This window comes from Phaenicophaeus curvirostris, chromosome 4 (assembly GCF_032191515.1).
Source record: "Phaenicophaeus curvirostris isolate KB17595 chromosome 4, BPBGC_Pcur_1.0, whole genome shotgun sequence".
Lineage (NCBI taxonomy): Eukaryota > Metazoa > Chordata > Aves > Cuculiformes > Cuculidae > Phaenicophaeus > Phaenicophaeus curvirostris.
Genome location: NC_091395.1, coordinates 50152167 through 50170900, shown reverse-complemented (window position 1 = coordinate 50170900; position 18734 = coordinate 50152167). Strand labels below are relative to the sequence as shown.

At 41.5% G+C, this 18734-nt stretch overlaps 1 protein-coding gene across 1 annotated transcript in view; it reads right to left on the bottom strand.

Annotated features, from left to right (window-relative positions):
- SCFD2 (sec1 family domain containing 2) overlaps positions 1-18734 on the bottom strand; it is a 200490-nt gene that overhangs the window by 6863 nt on the left and 174893 nt on the right. The window contains exons 6-7 of the mRNA XM_069856050.1: positions 9877-10022; positions 5391-5525 (exon numbers count right to left, since the gene is read on the bottom strand). Of these exons, the coding sequence (XP_069712151.1) occupies positions 5391-5525; positions 9877-10022 (281 nt within the window). The remainder of the gene's footprint in view (positions 1-5390; positions 5526-9876; positions 10023-18734) is intronic.

Genomic DNA, 18734 nt, shown 5'->3' with positions numbered 1-18734 from the left:
AGCATTATTTGTAGTTGTTCAGTTGAGCTCCAAACCTATGGATTAGCAGTGATTGGTTCCCTGAGCTGCTGGAGAAAGATTAATCAAGAAGCTCAAAAAATATTTATGAATACTGGTTTCTGTAGCAAATGAGAGGGAAATCAATGGATATGATGCCCAGTAAAAAATAATAAACTGCTTCCAGGGAAATGGAGTCTTCGTGGCTTCCATTGAAACCTAGAGGGTGTGTCATGAGGTCTGAGGGCTTCTTCCTCCTTTCGTTCTTCACTTCTTCCCTCCTTTTTCCAGAATGGGAGGGGAGTACTAGGGAGGGTGCACAATTTAGATACATGTAAGCATGAGGCTTTGAGGAATGAGAGGTAAATGCTAGAATCCCTTCCTGGAGTCAGCAGTGGAAAGAATCTTAAGTAATGTGTTTTCACCAGTACTGTGAATAATGCCTTACAATTCATCCAATGAAAACAAATAAGGTTCATTGTAGCATAAAATCAGTTTCTAGCTTTTTTCACTTCAGCATTTTCAATACTTCTGTGACTGGGTTGTATCTAGTATAGTGAAACTTTAACTGAAACAAAATACTGGTTTTGTTTTTCCCCAATTATCATTAAAACGGCACAAACATTCCACTTCAGTTAAGGTTTTATAAAACTGCATTTTAATTTCAAATGTGAAGGTGATACCTTACATCAGTTTCCTCTTAACCGCTTCTAGAAGCTTGACTACTTTGCTGCTTCCCAGTAAACTCTTTCATTCTTGATAGAACACACTGATATAAAAATGCTTTGCTCCAGTCTTTGGGAGCGATGCCAGTGGAGTCTGTGCAGTGGCTCTTGCCACACCACCTTTGAGTATGAAACGCTACAAATGTTTGGCTCTGAAAAGTGACAATGAGAACAGTTTAATTTCCTCCTTTTTAGGCTCTCTGCCCACACTCCTTCCACAAGCTTAGGTTTTCCACAGCATTCACCTGACAGGATGAAAATGGTCATCAACCCCTGTATGGTCAGAGCGTGGTTCCTTTGCTTTCACTACCACTAGCTTTGATCCCCGTGTCTCCAGCACCTCAGTGTACAGCTGTTCTTCTCTTCCTGATTGTGGCTGCCCTGTATTTAGTCTCTGGGCATTTTTTCATCCTGTGGCTCTGTCAGGCTTTCTGACTGGCAGCCTTCAGAAGAGACTTTTCCCTTTGAAGCAAGCATGAGGTGGGTGGCATGCTCTCTTTCCAGGCTAGCTGGCCTTTGATTACACAGGGATCCCTATTCAATGCTGCTCCACAGGCAGAGAGCTGTTCAGCCGCCCATGAGTTTGAAACCAGGACAAAAAGCCTTAGACAGATGTATCAGTGAGCTGAGTATTTGTGTACTGGGTGTTTATTAATCATCCTCGCTCTCTCAGCCACCTTCATGGAACTGATGAGACAGATAGCATATATACTATAATTTGGCAGGGCATCCTGCAATTCTGATGCACTATTGAGCAATTTTCCATTTACAGACTGATTAAATGAATATATCAGAGTTTATAAAGACTCCCTTTATGTACTTTCCCACATCACAGTACTACTCACTTCTTACTGTCTGCATACAACATAGTGACAAACTCAAATGAAAAGAAGTCCATGCCTATTACAAACACCATGAAGAACTTAAGTGAGATCTAAATATTTCCTTACAAAGCATGTCAGATAGAGCTATTACTTGCTAAAATATTAGAGTATTCAATGCCATAATTGCTGTAAGCAGTGACACAAAATTAAAGAAAAAACCGTTCACAAAGACAGTGAAGATGAAAGTTGACAAAATGCTCTGCTATGGCACTTCAAGGGAATACAGGAATTACCGTTTTATTCCTTTTCATGGATCTTTGCTCTTCTTAACCCTGTCTCCAAAGCAAACAGCTCCACTCCATTTCATGAAGCTTGTGAATGACCCAAGGCTTACGTAAAGAGCTTGAATTTCAGAGGCTTGCTATTGAATAAAGCATCTATTTCTTAGTGTCTTTCCTAGCAACAACAAACTCATCATAAACATGCATGCACAACAGCAGACACACTAAAAGGACATGCAACATAAGGGTATTAATCAGAAAACGCAAGCTTTTATGGCAATACTAAAGAGAAGACAAATAATTTCCTTCAGTCAAAATAAACCTAGATCCAAACACATGGTGCCTATATAAAACGTATTATTTTTCAGAAGATTAAAGTTCAAACCACAAATTCCAGAGATGCATATTAAAAATACTATTAAGCATGCAAACTCTAAATTAAATTAAAATTGCAATGAAAAGGGTCTTGGAATCTGTAACTTGGTTATGCTATGCACAAGTGTTTTGAAGGAGGACAATACTTTGGGTACAAAATATTTGGCTGTGTTAAGAATGTAAGCTTCTGCCAAGATTTTTTTGTTTGATAACACAACCACCCAAGGCTCTCTCTTTTGAAGGAACTGGCTGCATGTAGCTAAACACAACTCATTTCTGTGATAGAGAACAAGAACTAAAATGGACTGCAACAAAAGCAACATGCATCTGAAATGCTTCTCAGGATGGGTCGTTCTGGGACATTTCTGAGGTCTCTTGAGTCTCACTTACTGTGAAATGTGAATTTTTCAAAAATCCCCAAGTGCGATTAACTTTCAATTCAAAATACCATGTACTAAAAACAATTGGGACAGTTATCTCAGGCAATTAGAAGACTAAATAAGAAAAAAGTAAAAGCATTATATTGAAGTGAAGGATCTCAAAGGAAGAAGGAGGGATGGTTCCCATGCCAGCAGAGTGTCACAGCTGGAAAACAACCTTCTGTCTAGCTTCACGCTCACCACACTGCATTTCTTCAGGATGGTGTTGGTTAAAAGGCTCTCTGCTGGCACTTGTGTCTCCGTGGAGGAGAGGGAGAGGAGGAGATGGAAAAGCGAGGTGGCAGCAGTCAGTGAAACTCTAAAACTGAAGCAGGAAGGTGTTGGAGAACAGGTTTCTTCTCATGGCAGATCACAAAACACAGCCTGTTCCTCTGAGGAAAGTCAGCAGAAACAACTTCTACTGCCCCATGAGGGTCATCTCTGCCAACCAGCACACCAGCACCAAATGCACCTTGTATTTGTGACTATCCAGAAACCAGATTTAGCTGAATAACTTGAAAAAGGGAGGTGCTGTGCAGAGCACTTGGTATCAATGATACCAAGCTCAGATCATCATAAACCACATGTGGTCAGAGCAGCAGTCAAAAGAGAATCCTTGCAACAAAGAGGCCTTTCTCCTTCACCTTCCCCAAACTTCTAAACAAGCACATCTGTCAGAGAAACAACTTCTGGGCAAGAGGTATCTTTAAAATTCTGTCCCAGATGAACATGTATGTCTGAGTCCATCACTTATCAAAGCATGTTTATGACAACTGGCATTTATATCACTGTGCATATGAGCTTGTTTACTTTGTTTGATGGTGGAACATCTATTTCTCTACTGTTTTTGGAGTGGCAGGATGATTTTTTTCAGTACCTATACATGAATGGAAAGAACACTGGGTCACTGTTTCTATAGTTATCTTCTTTTGTCTCAGGCCTTTATCACAAGCTATGAAGAGCTGAGAGATTCCATCTAGGAATCTAACTAAATACATTTGAAAAATCAATTTAAAAAATCCATTTCAGTGGTGGACAAAGATTCCTGAGAATAGTCACTGGATTTTAGGAATATCCAATTTTGTGCTCAAGACTAACTTGCTTTGTTATTCTGATAGTGGGTTGTAGAATGGTAACAACACAAGAGTTAAAACTGTATTTGTGGCTTGTCCTGAAATGCATAACAAGCCTAGCAGGCATTTGCACAAAACAGAAGAAACTTTTTTCTTTTCATTTGTCATAGAATCACAGAACAATTCAGGTTGCAGGGAACCTTTGTAGCTCACCTCTCTGCCCAAAGCAAGGCCAACTTGAAAGTTATATCAGGTTGTTCAGGGCTTTGTACAGCCACACATTGAACATCTCAAAGATGGAGAATCCATAGCCTCTCTGGAGTTAATGACTCTCACTGTAAATGTCTTTGTCTTGCTGCAACTTGTGACCGTTGATTCTCATAGTTTGCTGAAGCCCCTCCTGTGCTGAGGGATGACAATGGTAAAACTGGAAGAATACTAAACACAGCCTTCCCATTGCCTAATTGAGGGAAATAACCCATTCCATTGACCTAATAGATACACTTTTGCTGCTGCAGCCCAGGAGGCAGTCAGACTTCATGGCTTCACCACACAAGGGCACACTGCTGACTCACCAAGATCCCCAGACTGTCCTGTAGACTTGCCCCCTGCCAGCTGGTCTTCAGCCTTTACTGTGGCAGGGGATCCCCATCTGCAGGATTCCCCTGGTGAGCAGTCCCAGGGCTCCCATCCACCCATTCCTTCTGTTTGTCGAGGTCCCTTGGCATGGCAGCCCTGGCCTCAATGTACTGGAAACTGTTCCATCTGCTTTGGTGTTATGAACTAACTGACATATAGTAGCTTAAGAAACTTTACTGCAACCAAAAGACAGTTGCTTTCCATGCTTTTTTTTTTTTATATGAGCATTTATACTGTACTCAAAACCACAGTAGCGATATGATTTAGCATAAATTTGGGGTTGTCTTCAATGGAAAACTTTGTATATGCAGTAAGACAGACCTGAATATACAACACGCTATCTACTCCACACTTAAACTCGGTAGACATTTAGGGAACACATAGAGTAGGCTAATTTGTAACGTAGAGTAAGGCCTTGTAAAAAGACTCTCTTAAAACATGCTAAGAGCATCCACAAGGCAATTTCCGACTAATTAGCCTTCCTTCCTCCCCACTGCAAGCTGCATGTTAGCAGGTTACAGAAAAGGCACTGAACTGGAGCTCCTTTGATGACCTTCCTCCCCAAGAGACCTGACCGTTTATTCTTACTTCTCTCCTGTCTCGTAGCTGCTTGGTGTCCTCAAAATCATTTGGTGAGGTTTCTTGCAGAATGCCTTTTGGAACTCCTGTAACTTATATGAACTAGCACTCATCAATTTGCTTGTTGGGTGTCTCTGAAGAGGTCAGAAAGCTATGTGATATAAGACTTGCCTTCAGCAAAGCCATATTGCTTCCTCTCAGACACGTCATCCTTATTTAGGTGTCCAGTGTCACCCTTATTAAGGTGTCCAGCCTGCTCTGTTCCTCTTGTTTTGTTCAGCAGGTGCTACTCCTCTGTACCACACCTGCAATGTGATGTCTCAACCTATTCCCAGCCCCCCTGCAAGGATTTAACTCTCCTAACTGCCCCTTAAGTTCTGATGAACAATATTCACTCGAATACATAAAATCAACTACTGCCATGTGATGCTATGACATCAGGAAAATCTTACAGATGAGCTTGTGAAGTCTGGTTTACCTTCATGAACATGCTGAAACCAGTTTTAAGGAGATCGGTCAGGCCTGATGACATATGCTCAATATCAACAGGATCAGGTCGTTCAGGATTACAGATCTCTTCCACTACCTGTTTCAGCAGTGGTTTGTAAGAAGCCTGCACAAAAAGAACAATGCACTATGAGTAAAGCTGTTTAGACTCAGTACAACTGATCTTCTAAACGTTTTATTTTCATTAAAAGTAACAAAAATAATTAATTTAGAAACAGAACCATTCAAAGAGTTAAAAAAATTATCAAAGCAGCAATGGTCTTTGTGATCTTGACGACAAATGGCGTGCACCAGCACATCATCAAACTGAAAAGATGGGACGACAGCTACACATTTACCCTGGCCCATGTGTTTATACGAGTAAAGGGAGGCGAGGAAGAAAGGGAGCTTCAAGTTTCTCTGGAATCATTTTGGACGTAGTACAGAAAGGGATAGCAATAAGGATGACACTGTTGCCCATCCTGCACCTAGAAGACCTCATTCCCTTTTTAATGATTTACAAACTCTTAAAACAGGGATTCTTATGAGGGATTCTTACTGACCACTACTGCCTTCCCACAGGCATGATGTCAGCACAGAAACCTGGATATCAGCAGGGCTGGGAAGAGCCCATCTGACTGTCCCTCGAGGGAGAGCAGAGCTAAGGCATCCCTGTTAGTCCTTTAGCTTCTATGGCCAGGGCAATCTACGTAACATTCCCACCTGTGGAAAACCTTGAGAAAAACAGGCCAGACAACCCCACCGATATCATACATGTTAGAGCTTCAGAGAAGTTAGCAACGAGGAAACGTGGAACATGTAAAGGTACAAAAGGTCATCATCATGAAAGATGCACTTCCAAAGAATCCAACCTGAATCCTCTTGAGGTTCACAAATCTGTGGTGTATGTGAATTGTAATAGCCTAGAAAATTCCACATTCTCTTACCAAAGTTTAAATCACTCTGCCACCCTAATCAAGTTTTAGGGCATCGTGGAAAGATGCTCTTTAATGAAAATTCAACATTTCTTGGTTTAGAGATGGAGTTCTGTTTTTCTGCTTTCAGCTTTGCCCAAACTGCAATGGGAGCACAATCATTTCAGGAAGCGCAACACTCTTAGAAAATCAGCAGTCTTCATTTGGGACTGGCCCAGGTATACATCATCCCCTAGATTCTTAAGGGAATCAAGTATAACATTGTTCTTTTTGTAAAGATGATATCTACAATGATATCTGAGGTTTAACAAGGCCAAATGCCAGGTCCTGCACTTGGGGCACAACAACCCTATGCAGTGCTACAGACTAGGAGAAGTCTGTCTAGAAAGCTGCCTGGAGGAGAGGGACCTGGGGGTGTTGGTTGACAGCGACTGAACATGAGCCAGCAGTGTGCCCAGGTGGCCAAGAAGGCCAAGGGCATCTTGGCTTGTATCAGAAATGGCGTGACCAGCAGGTCCAGGGAGGTTATTCTCCCTCTGTACTCGGCACTGGTGAGACTGCTCCTTGAATCCTGTGTTCAGTTCTGGGTCCCTCACCACAAGAAGGATGTTGAGGCTCTGGAGAGAGTCCAGAGAAGAGCAACAAAGCTGGTGAAGGGGCTGGAGAACAGGCCTTATGAGGAACAGCTGAGAGCTGGGGTTGTTTAACCTGGAGAAGAGGAGGCTGAGGGGAGACCTCATTGCTCTCTATAACTACCTGAAAGGTGGTTGTAGAGAGGAGGGAGCTGGCCTCTTCTCCCAAGTGACAGGGCACAGGACAAGAGGGAATGGCCTCAAGCTCTACCAGGGGAGGTTTAGGCTGGACATTAGGAAAAAATTCTTCACAGAAAGGGTCATTGGGCACCAGAACAGGCTGCCCAGGGAGGTGGTTGAGTCACCTTCCCTGGAGGTGTTTAAGGCACGGGTGGACGAGGTGCTAAGGGGCATGGTTTAGTGTTTGATAGGAATGGTTGGACTCGATGATCCGGTGGGTCTCTTCCAACCTGGTTATTCTATGATTCTACGAAAGACATCATGCAAACTAAACAGAAAAATGGATGGAAAATAAAAAGCAAGATCTTGGCTTGAACATAAGATTTTCTGGAGTAATTAAATAAATGTTTTTCATCCAACACTTTACAGTAAGAAAAAAAACAACTTTACAGTCTTTGACTACAACGCTGTCAACAAAGATTTATACAACTCATCTACTTCTTCTCACAACACATGCATAATTTTTAATTGAACCAACAAAGCAAACTATAGCAGAAATGAAATGCAGGATCTTTTAGGAGAACATGTCAAGATCCGTGCCAAATCTAGTCACGCAATGAACAACTGTTTGAAAATACACATGCAGGCATAAAGTCCTATGTATAAAAATCTGTTTAATATCTTCAGAAATGAGGAACAGAAAGACATTAGAACTGAAATATTTTTGGAGTAGAGATCAAATCAATTAAACAGAGAGATTTACTGCATGAAATTAAAGGAAAACTACCTGATTTCAGACAAAACTATGGACTCAGAAGATGTTAAAAGTGTGCTATGATGTTGCATGTCTGAATTTTCAGCACCAAAAATCAGTGTCCTTCAAAATGATCCAGTTTGATTACATAGATGTGAAAAAGCAGAAACTATGATTGCTTATCTTTTTAAACTACGATAGTTTCAAATATTTTCAAAATATTTTATGATTTGAAATACAACAATTAAATTTTTTAGGATTTTTTTACTTTATTATTTAGACAACCCCCAATAGCTGCATTGATTTCTAACTGATATTAGGAAACTTTTACCAGCTTTAAATTTTGTCAGGGCACAGACCTTCTTAAATCTCAATGACAACCTCAGACAAGGTTATTAGGAGAAAAGGAGGGAGAAAAAGAGAAAGAAGGAGAACAAGAAAAGGAGAGGGAAAGATGGAAGGAGAGAGAGACAGAGGAAGAGAAGGAGGGAGGCATATTCTTGAGATCAAGGCAAAAAGAAGAGAACAGTTAGTTACATTATTAGGTAAAATAAATACTCTTCTCTTGCATGGTTGCTACATGAACTGGTTTGATAACCTGATGAAAACATTCATCATTTTAGGTAGGACACAAACTTCAATGCTACAAAAAGGGGCTATCCAATTCCCACTTACTTACCTATAGAAACGTTTTCTGAGTTGTAACAAAAAATGGAAGCTTCCTATCTCCTAATAGATAAAGCAGAAAAGCACCTATAGGCTAAATCCATTCCTACAGCACTAAGGCAGGCAGGGAAGGCATACAGCCACAGGAAAGACACTGCTTCTTCAGAAAAGCTAAACTGATCACACACAACTGATATGTTAATACCTGCCAGCCAAAAGAGAGGTCCATTTGTAAAGAGCTGTATGTATGATGGAAAAAAAAACCTGTACTGCCTGCTTATTTCTGCCGCTCTAAACCTCTTGAACTGCCCTCAGCAGAAGGTTGGTCCTAGTCAAGCTATTAAATCCATTGTATAGCCAGACTAGGGGGCTGCAAGGTGTTGATACATCTCTTGCTGCATCCCAGCACTTAGCACTAAGCAAACAACTTGTGTTACATCCAAAGAACATACTCATGCTAATTACACTTCTAGGAAGCCTTGACTGCCCCCCCCACCCCCAAATTAACTTTTTAATAATTTTCCCCTTTCAGGCACCAGACCGATCCTAAGTGCCAGGGGAGGTCAGCAACAGGTTTTCTCCACCTTAGCTTTCCAGCAACATTTTGCAACACTCCTGATTCTTATTGCTACAAAGTACTGCTTAATTTGAACTACATCTCTTTGCTAGTCACAGCATACTTGTGAATTTCAAAGGATTTTTTTCTGGATCAAGGCTGTAATTAAGTTTTACAGTTTCCATCTAAATCAGTGTATGTGCTTTGCATTGTAAAACCCTATTTTTGACTGAAAAAAACCCAATCCCTCCAAACCCCACCTTGGGGGAGATGGAGAGGGGGGAAAAACGCTGTATATTAGTCCTGATAACCTATAGTAATATCATAGTTCATGTGTTTATATTAAAGAAACAAAAGTTGCATTTTGAGCCAGCATCTCACATAGAATCATAGAATCACCAGGTTGGAAAAGACCCATTGGATCATTGAGTCCAACCATTTCTATCAAATACTAAATACACTTACAAAGAGAAAATACACAGAAATACAGTTGCTGTACAGATGCAGGCATCCTTGTTTTGCTATGCCATGAGAGGTCTTAGATCATCATCATCTTGACCTAGCCCTGTCTTCTACAGGCAGTTATGTCATATCATAGAGCAAATTTCTTCCTCTGATAGTTCTTTGTTAACATGGATATCGATATGCCTGAGTTTGGATGAAGGACTTGAGGAAGCTCTTGATGATTAGGTAAATTATAAAATCTATATTTAAGTATCTTCCACATATAGAAAGAACATATATAGGATTAGGGCTGTAATTTTGACAGCAGGCTAGAGAAATAACATACAGAGGGAAAAGAAAGATCCACTTGCCTGGTGGGTGTTGCTGCCTGCATTATGTATGGAATTAAACTGTTTCATGTGCATTCGAGCTCTTGCAATATCCCTGAGGGATCGAAAGATATTGTCCACTGCATCTGTGGCTTTCTGAGTTGTCAGGTTTAGCGATGAGTCACAGCCTAAAGAAATAAAGGAACACAGAGCTGAGTTAGCGAAAGAATTTTAAATGTTTTGATAATAAGCTGTAGGAAAAGGATAACTGGGAGGAAATTTTATATTAGTTTCATTATGTTGTGTTCTAGAAACTCAGGGGCTTGCTAGACACTGTGTCCTCAGCATGGTGTGAGTCTCCATAGCTAAGCAAGAAGGCATGAATCCTAGGCAGCAAGCAAAGTTAACAGCACCTCTCTAACCACATTTGTAGCCTAAATCATACAGCAATTTAATCAGTGCAGGTATGTCTTGCTCTCCACAGCTAACAGAAGATCCCACGCTAGCAGGCCCTGAAGAAGAGTCCCATGTGGAAAGGAGCCAGCTGGCTTGCCCGTCTATCCAGGGAGACACAGCCATGAAGAGGAAAACTGCTCCTTAGGCATTGTACCCAGGACCCAGCTGGCTCACTCCAAATGCATTTCCTACCTTTGCAACAATAATGAGAAGAGCCTCGGCTAAATACAGAGAAAATGATAGCTACACATTGGAAAGAGCTGTATTACCATGAAAAACCCTTATCCCTCGAAGTGGCACAGTTATTTTAATGTACTTTTCCAAAGCACTTCTGTCAAGATGTAACGCTTATCTTTCACTAAGACCATGCTCCATTTAGAGTCAAAAGTCCCTCCAAGTGGCCAGGAATTGCCCTGGCAAAGAGAATTTCTTAGCCTTGGCTCCATCCTCCTCATCATCACAGGACTTATATAGCACAGAAGAGTCGAAAAAATGCTTTCTCACCTGCTGATGAGAATTTGCCAAGTGAGAGATAACTGCGTCACCTGGTATTTGTATAGTCCTGTCAACACATTTCTACACCTTCTGACACCTCTGTCCACTTCTCTTTTTGCTTGACTCCTCATCTCCGTGGCAGAAGATCCCTTGTAAAATAACTCTTCTTTCCACATGCACAGACATGCACACACTCACTCCTGCTTATACCCAGTGTCTTCTCCGGGGGATGCTGCTGTAGTGGTTTGTGTGTTCATTCCCAAGTCCTGCAATCAGTCCTGCACTGGCAAACCCCTCTGTGCAGAATCCTGCAGGTCCTTGTATCTGACATGATAGCGACTGGATTTTTGGTGGGGACTTTTTCTGAACAAACTTTCCTTGACAACTGACAGAAAATAGAGTTCTCATGCACTACAGGAACAAAAAAGGCAGTACAAATTTTCAAAATTCACAAGGAAAGCATAATAGTTAGCTCATTTGGATCACTCTTTCACATCTTTTTGCTCAGGGACATGGTTTAGTGACTGATGGGAATGGTTGGACTTGATGATCCAGTGGGTCCTTTCCAACCTAGTGATTATACGATTCTATGATCTCTGCATTCCAAACAGCAGAATATATACATATGAAATGTACACACATCCTTATAGAGGTCTGAAAGTATTCCTGCAAGATGGTGATTAGACACTGAGCTTTCACTTGGGTGAGTATTATTGGTTGAAAGGTTCCAAGTCAGTTCCCCAGCTGGTGCAGCAAAACAGATAAAATTACTGTACTTCTGCAGGGGTACATTGAACCAAGCTGCTGAGGATTTCTGCCATCATATCCCATAAAGCAATGAAGCCAACACGAACCAGGCCTTGGTAACTCCAGGTTGCAGACACACATTTTTTTGGACAGAACTCTCGAAATAATTACTTTTTAAAAGATGAGATCATAATAACTTACAGAAATATTTTTGTTGCTATGCATGTGCAAGATCTCCATGCTCTGATTGACCAAAGCTTAGTTTTCCATTTAGCAGAGGAGTCTGTGTTGTCAGTGAATACCCTGAACACAAGCCCCACTCTGCAACTCATTACTCCACTCCACCAGTGCTCTTGAAATCAGAGACATGGTTCCTGCAAGTGATCTTGTGCTTCTTTATGTACAAAGCAACAGTGTCCAACAGCTGAAAAAATGAAACTGAACACCTCTTGGATAGGTGAGGTTGATGAATAAAGTCTGAGGTATCAAATCCTGGTTTACATTTATCACTAGCACAGGCAAAATATTTAGAGAACATCTTCTATCGTCAATGTGCTTTTACCTTGCCAACAGGAAAACAGGAATGAGAAACAGGGCAGTCACTGTTAGCTCCCAGCTCAGAGGCTGTGCATATTTAATAGTTAACATTTATTAAACATTTTGCAAAGGAAAACTAAAATGAAGAGCCATTTGTCATTATTGTATCACTAGATTTTTCTTCTCTCTAAGAGACAAGCTTTCTGTTTCAGCCACATTAGAGATAAGCAGCTTCTAGTTAATGCAAGTAGTTATATTTCTTTGCTCTCTCTGCAATCCTTTATCAGCAAAAGCTATTGCTTTTGGTAATCCATCTCTGCAATGTTTCCTTTCACTAGTGAAAGCAAGTCCCCTGCATTGAATAAGTTCAAACAAGGTAAAAATCAAATCAAATGTGTTTTTCTTTGGACGCTCTTCTTTTTTTCCTAATTGTTTATTTTCTTGGACCATTTAAAAGCCTTTTATTTTGGCCCTACAGTTATTTTTCTCATGAAAATAAATATTTGTTTTCTTCTCCTGTTGGCATCACTTCTTCCTCTCTCTCTCTCCCCCCTCTCTTTATTTTAACAAGAGCTTTTTGACCAAAAAGTTTCAAACCATCTTCTCACTTGCCACTTCTGGAACTACAGGGCAATTTCCAGTAGGCACCATCTGGCCTTGTGGCTGGAACACCCTGAGATGCTCCTCACCTTGTCTGGCCTGGTGCATCCTGCTTTGCTTTTTGTTACAGGATCAGCCTGCTCTCGAGTAATTGCTCGATGAAGCACAGCCTCTTGTAATATCATTCACCAGTCAAACCTCACTGCCAGGGAAATACCGTCTCGAGCTCAGGCTTTGCTTTACAGCTCGTGCTGACTGATTCAGAGGCTGATGGAGGCCACGAAATCATTCACCCCCACCATCTGTTTAACAGGCCACATCACTTCATTGTCATCATTTGAACCAAACCACAAGTTAGTGTGCCAGCAGCTCCTCACCCTCTGCGCTCAACCTTGCCTCCCAGCAGACCAGAGCATATCTCAAGGAGCACTGCAGCAGGGGCTCAATGTGTGCTTCCAGACTCCACAGCAGAGCATGGTGCTGGACCCAGTTTGGAGCAGGGAGGCACTGAGAGTCAAAGCTTTGTTCTGGCACCAGGTTAAGGCTGACCAGATGGAATGAAAAGAGTTATGCTTTCAAAGTTTTGTCTAAAATGTGGCTTCCTTGGGACTTCTGATCAAGAAACACCATTTATCTAGGGATGTCATGACATCATTTTTCCAGCCTCTCACCTAGTCTTCTTTTTTAAAATGTAAATTAAAAAATAAGTTTTCTTTGCAACCTCTTAAAGTTCAACCTAAATCCAAAATCTCAGATTCTCCAGAGGCTGCTGTCTACCAGTTGTACTGCAGTAGGTTTGAAGAGGGGAGCTGGGTTTCTCTCCAGCCTGGAGAACAACAGAAGCTTGTGTTCTACAAATGGCAGGCAGCTACAAATCACCTCCCGTTCACACCTTCGTGGTGAATGGGGCTGTGTGCGCATATGGAGAGGAGAACACAATCCCTCTTCTCTGCCTACTTCATGCTACCAAGAAATCTGCTCTTTTTACAACAATGAAGAGGTGGAATATATTAGCTGTTGCACAGCTCATGTGCTAATTAAAACAACTTTTTCTGTCACTGTTTTTTCACAAGAAATTAAATGGCATTAGGAGAGCATGCTGAATGAACTCCTTTGAATCCCAAACCCTATTATTTATAGAAAAAACATTTAAATGAAATCTCGGGGTTTCCTGTCAGACTTGAAGACCAGTTGTGGGAAAAAGAAAATCACTGTTAACCAGCACAGGATTCAAGATTTTAAAGGATGTATCCAAGATCTTGATGATGTCTGAAGCAGAACACAACCTAGTTCTGCAGTAAGTGGTGCCCAACCTCACCAATACTGTTTCTGATCTGCTTCCATCCAGTTCTGCTGAGTTTGAGGAGGGTGCGACCATCAGGAGCTGCATCCAGTGCCTAACAGCATAAGCTTACTGTCCCTTATTTTTTACCTGCTTCTGAACATTTTAATCTGAGAGAGCAGATCTCTTAAGCTACATATCTGCATAACTATTAGTAACAGAACTAATCCATTTTCACAAGGAGCTTGAAAAGAGGAGAATGGAGATGCTCTTCTTTCCAGTCTGGGGTGACCCAGAAAACAAATCGGACCAGTTTTTCTATCAGTTTCTGAAACTGAGAGGAAGGTACCCACAAGTTCTATACTTATATAGTAGCATGTGATTTATTATTCCCTCCTTGAATGCAACAAATGAGAATTTCAGATCTGTTTACCAGAAAACCTTTCATGAATCTTTGTCTCTTTTGGTTATGTGGTCCAAGTGTTACAAATAAACTTGTTCTATCTCTAAAACAGTAATATAATTATTAACATTTTATGAAGGTATTTGATATTTCCAAGACATCACTGAAAGGTTATGGTGCTTGCAAAGTTAAAAACCTAGAAAAGCTGAACTTTCACTACTTTACTCTGTTTTACTGGTATTATCTCAAGGCTTCTCTACCTTAGGTGCTCTCTACAGACCATTTACAGAGATAAACCAATAAAAACTCTGCAAACCCTGGAATGGAGCCGGCATAGTAGCCAAATCATTTTAGAAGCACACAGTGAAGCACTGGCAAAATCAGAAAAGTGGTGTTTTGAAGAAGAGAAAATCCAGCATGAGGATTGCCTTATGTGAGCTGTTTTCTAGATATTGACAGTGACTTTGCTTGTGAGAAAAAACAGAAAAAGAGCAGACATATAAGGTGCCTTGAGGGTCAGAACTCAGAATACAATGCTATGATATTAAATTAATGAAAATATTTTCATATTTTAGATGATGATAGCACAGCAATGGGGGGGGGCTTCTTCTTCTACCAGATAAAACTAAAAGTATGCATATGGATACCCACAACCATATATTTTGCAACATTTTTTACATATTAACATATTAAGAATATTATGGAAAAGTAGGCATGAATGCATATGGTTATGGGACCACAACTGTTTTTTTAAGGGGGAAAAAATGTGAAAACCAAAAAAAAGGATGAAATTTGTCTGATTCTCTTCTCACCTTTCTTCCCAATGCATTTTGTCATGCATTTGAATCCTTATTCTTAAATCTGATTCACATTAAATCATACTCTTTGCTGCATCTAAAAGGGAAGCTGCTAAGTGAGTGTGACACTGTGGGACAGGGAAGGATGGGCCAGGCTACAAGACATTTCATATTCCCCAACAGTGACATCAGAAGAAGATGAAAAATCAGAACTGACTCCATTTTAGTGTGGGGGATTACAGAAGACAGGTGTGTTTGCCAGACTGCAAGAAGAGAGCATCCAGAATGTGCGTGGCTCTGGCTGGGGCAGCCAGGGCTGTGCTGCTGGCAGTCCTCAGTGAGAAAAAAGCCTCTGGGAAACCTTGACGAGCTGAAGGCCAAGTCAACACTACAGTGGGCTGAGTTCAAAACACGGCTGGCTTTCTGGCATTAGCACGTGATTTGGGTGCTACGAATTGGATTAGAGGAAAAGAAGGGTAAAAAGAGACAGAGAAGAAGCTTGAAGATTTTTTTCAAAATGGTATTTGGAATTCAAAGGTGAATTAAAATCCCAAGAAAACAGGCACTTATTAAAAATTAGACAAAAGTTATAAAAAACCCAACAGATCCATTTTCCTTAAGCCCTGGTAAAGTGTGTGTTGGTAATGCTGGCACAGAGGGGCAGGAACTCATCAGCTGGGCAAGGGGCAGGCACAGAGGTGCAGATACAACCTGTGCCTACCCACAGCCTCAGGATGCTCTTGCCCCATGCCCTACCAAAAACCACAGCACATTTTTAAGCCGTTGTGCCAGTTCAGCCCCTTTTCTCACCCTCCCTCTTCCTCCCACCCCCTCCTTGTGATGGCCCCTTGCCCCAGTCATGCCTCAGCCCTTCAGCCTGGGAGGCTGAACTCAGCTTGGACCACACTGCTGTGAAATTACTCCATCCTCATAGCTCTCCCTGGGGAGAGGCAAGTTATTTGTGCACCAGAGGCAAAGAGGCTGAAACTCCTCTGTGGCATACAAGAGGTTAGCATCACAGCCAAAGCAGGAACTTGGGATTTCCCAGCCCTGGGCTTGACCAGCCCATCTGCCAGTCCACACAGCACTGAATAACAAACTGCAAACCCTAGCAGGCAGAAGGGTAAACACAGGGGAGGAAGAAAGCAAAGAACAGCAGTATACGGGAAAAACACTAGAAAAGGGAGAAAAAATATATGTTATTAAAGATCAAAACAGAATGTTTTTCTCCCTCAATTATTAGCAACATCTGATTTGAACCTATCTGAAATCCAAGGATTGCATGGTGGGTCACTGTGTGGCTTTAGCTGGTCTGAAACATCAGAATCAAACAAACGGATCTCTGAAAAGCCACAAACCAGAGAATGTCAGCTCCACATTTCTACAAATGTCATTTACAGTCTGATTGGCATATGGAGAACGAACATACAGCAACATGTAGGGGTGTTCTAGGGCCGTCACCAGCAGCATGGAGTACGTGTGATAGTATGGATGTGACTCTAATGGGAAGAAAGCAGCTCTGATCCACCACCAAGGAAATCACAGAAGCCAGTATTGTAACCAGCAAAGGTGCAATTTGTAGTTTATTTTCATCAAGACAAACAACTCCAATTTCAGAAAAAAACCAACGATTTTTTTAAAGAGTAACTGAATCTCCACTTCAACTTTTAAGTAAGCGTCCAAACTTTAGCGGCGCTGAGCATCCAGTATGAGGCACATGTATGCCTCCTGGGGCAGTTCAGCACAGATCTTACGTTTATTATATAGAGACACATCCTGCAAGCTCTGGAGCTCACTGGGGATGGACAGCAAGACTCAGCAGTATGCCTGGAAAGCTTGTTGTTGGCCACAAGACTTTGAACCTCTTCTGGAAGTTGTTCTTGGGTTTGCAAGGGACGCATAGCCTGCATGGCTAAGTAATGAATCTCAAGCTCTTAAGCTACACACATAAAAATCTGTCCACTTATGCAGTTCAATATGGATTTCAGTCTTACCTATGGAGAGTTGTTTTTTTAAAAAAATTTGGCCTCAATATCTGTCACTTGGACATTTCTGGGAATATTTTATTGCCTTCTTCTTGCCAAAATTCAGCAGCATAACATGCAATACCAACTTTTATGAAGCACAGCTAACTCAGTACTGGAGGTTCTCAAGTTACATGTAATTCAACCTGTTAATTCAGTGAACAATTACAGAGCAAAACTACAGCACTTACTAGAATGAATTACATAAATTAATTGCAGGAGTAATTTAAGTTAGGCTCAGATGTGCTTTCTGAAGGAAATTAATGTAACAAATTCATTAGGGAACCATTCAGTTGCTCCCTCAAGTAGTTCATATCTTAATTAAAACCTCACACATGTTAATAAAGCTATGGTAAATGTCCTGTAAGTCTAATAATGCCTCCCTATAATGTTCTTGCAAGAACATAGTAAAACTGCAGGTTTTACTAAATGATACAGAGCTTTATGAGAAAAACACCCTAGGACCTCTAGGGCTGAATGTCCACAGTCTTTTGCAAGTTATTTTGAGCTGTCCTCCTTTTGTTTTCAAACTGGTGGCTGCACTTTGGCGAGGTGGGTCTCTTCCAACCTGGTTATTCTGTGATTCTGTGATTCTGTGACAGAGTTTTGCTCCCATTAAGGACTTGCTACACAAGCACTGGCCAGCACGTGTCAGTGATGCTGTGAAGTTTCACCCTCGGATCGGCTGCCTTTCACCTACTCTGCACAGCACTCCGAAAGTACATGAAGGACAAACAATGACTGGGGAAGACAGGCAAGGTTCATGCCCAGGTAGCAGCAGGTGAGGCAGCGGGTACTGCCAGTATGGCAAAGCCTCTTTGGCCAGCGTACACCTGAACAGAGACACTGTACATGTGAAATGGTACGGCTGCTCTCCTTCGGAACTGCCGGCATGGTGGGGCATGGATGGGACCCTGACACTGCCCTTTCTAACATACCTACTCAGGACTCAATAGCCCTGTTTTGTCCTTTCTTCCTCCAGGCATGTGCAAGTCACTGTTGCATGAGGGACCACCTAGAGCTGGACAAGCTTTTGCTTGGCCTGTGGCCTTGCTTGCACTGAGTGCTGTAAATGCAGCATTTCACACTACCCGGGCTGAGGAAAATTGTGAGCAAAGAAGATTGTTCCTAAGCAACTGTGTCTAAAGCCCTTCCTAGAGAAACACCCTGAAGGCCTGTTCTGTCTCTGCAATATAAAGCAGCAGAGCAGGGTGGAAGCTCATGTAGAAGTCCACAGCAGTCTAGATGGTTTATCCACTCAGCCTGAGAAAGAAATCTCAAATAAACACGGCAAGATCTGTAAATATCCTTTCTTCCCCCAGAATTTCCTACTTATGTTGATTACAAGGAATAGCCTTTCAAAACAACAACAAAGTGAAACAAGTCTTTCTATACTTTTGTTTAATTTTTCCATTTTTTTTAAGCTTGGACAATAGAAATGAATGCAAGCAATGTATTTTGCATTCATAGTCCAATCTGGTTGTAAACTCCTCATACTGCCAAGTCAGGCTTGTACACATGAAAACTGCTTCCTTCCGAAAACAACTGTCCTATCTAGA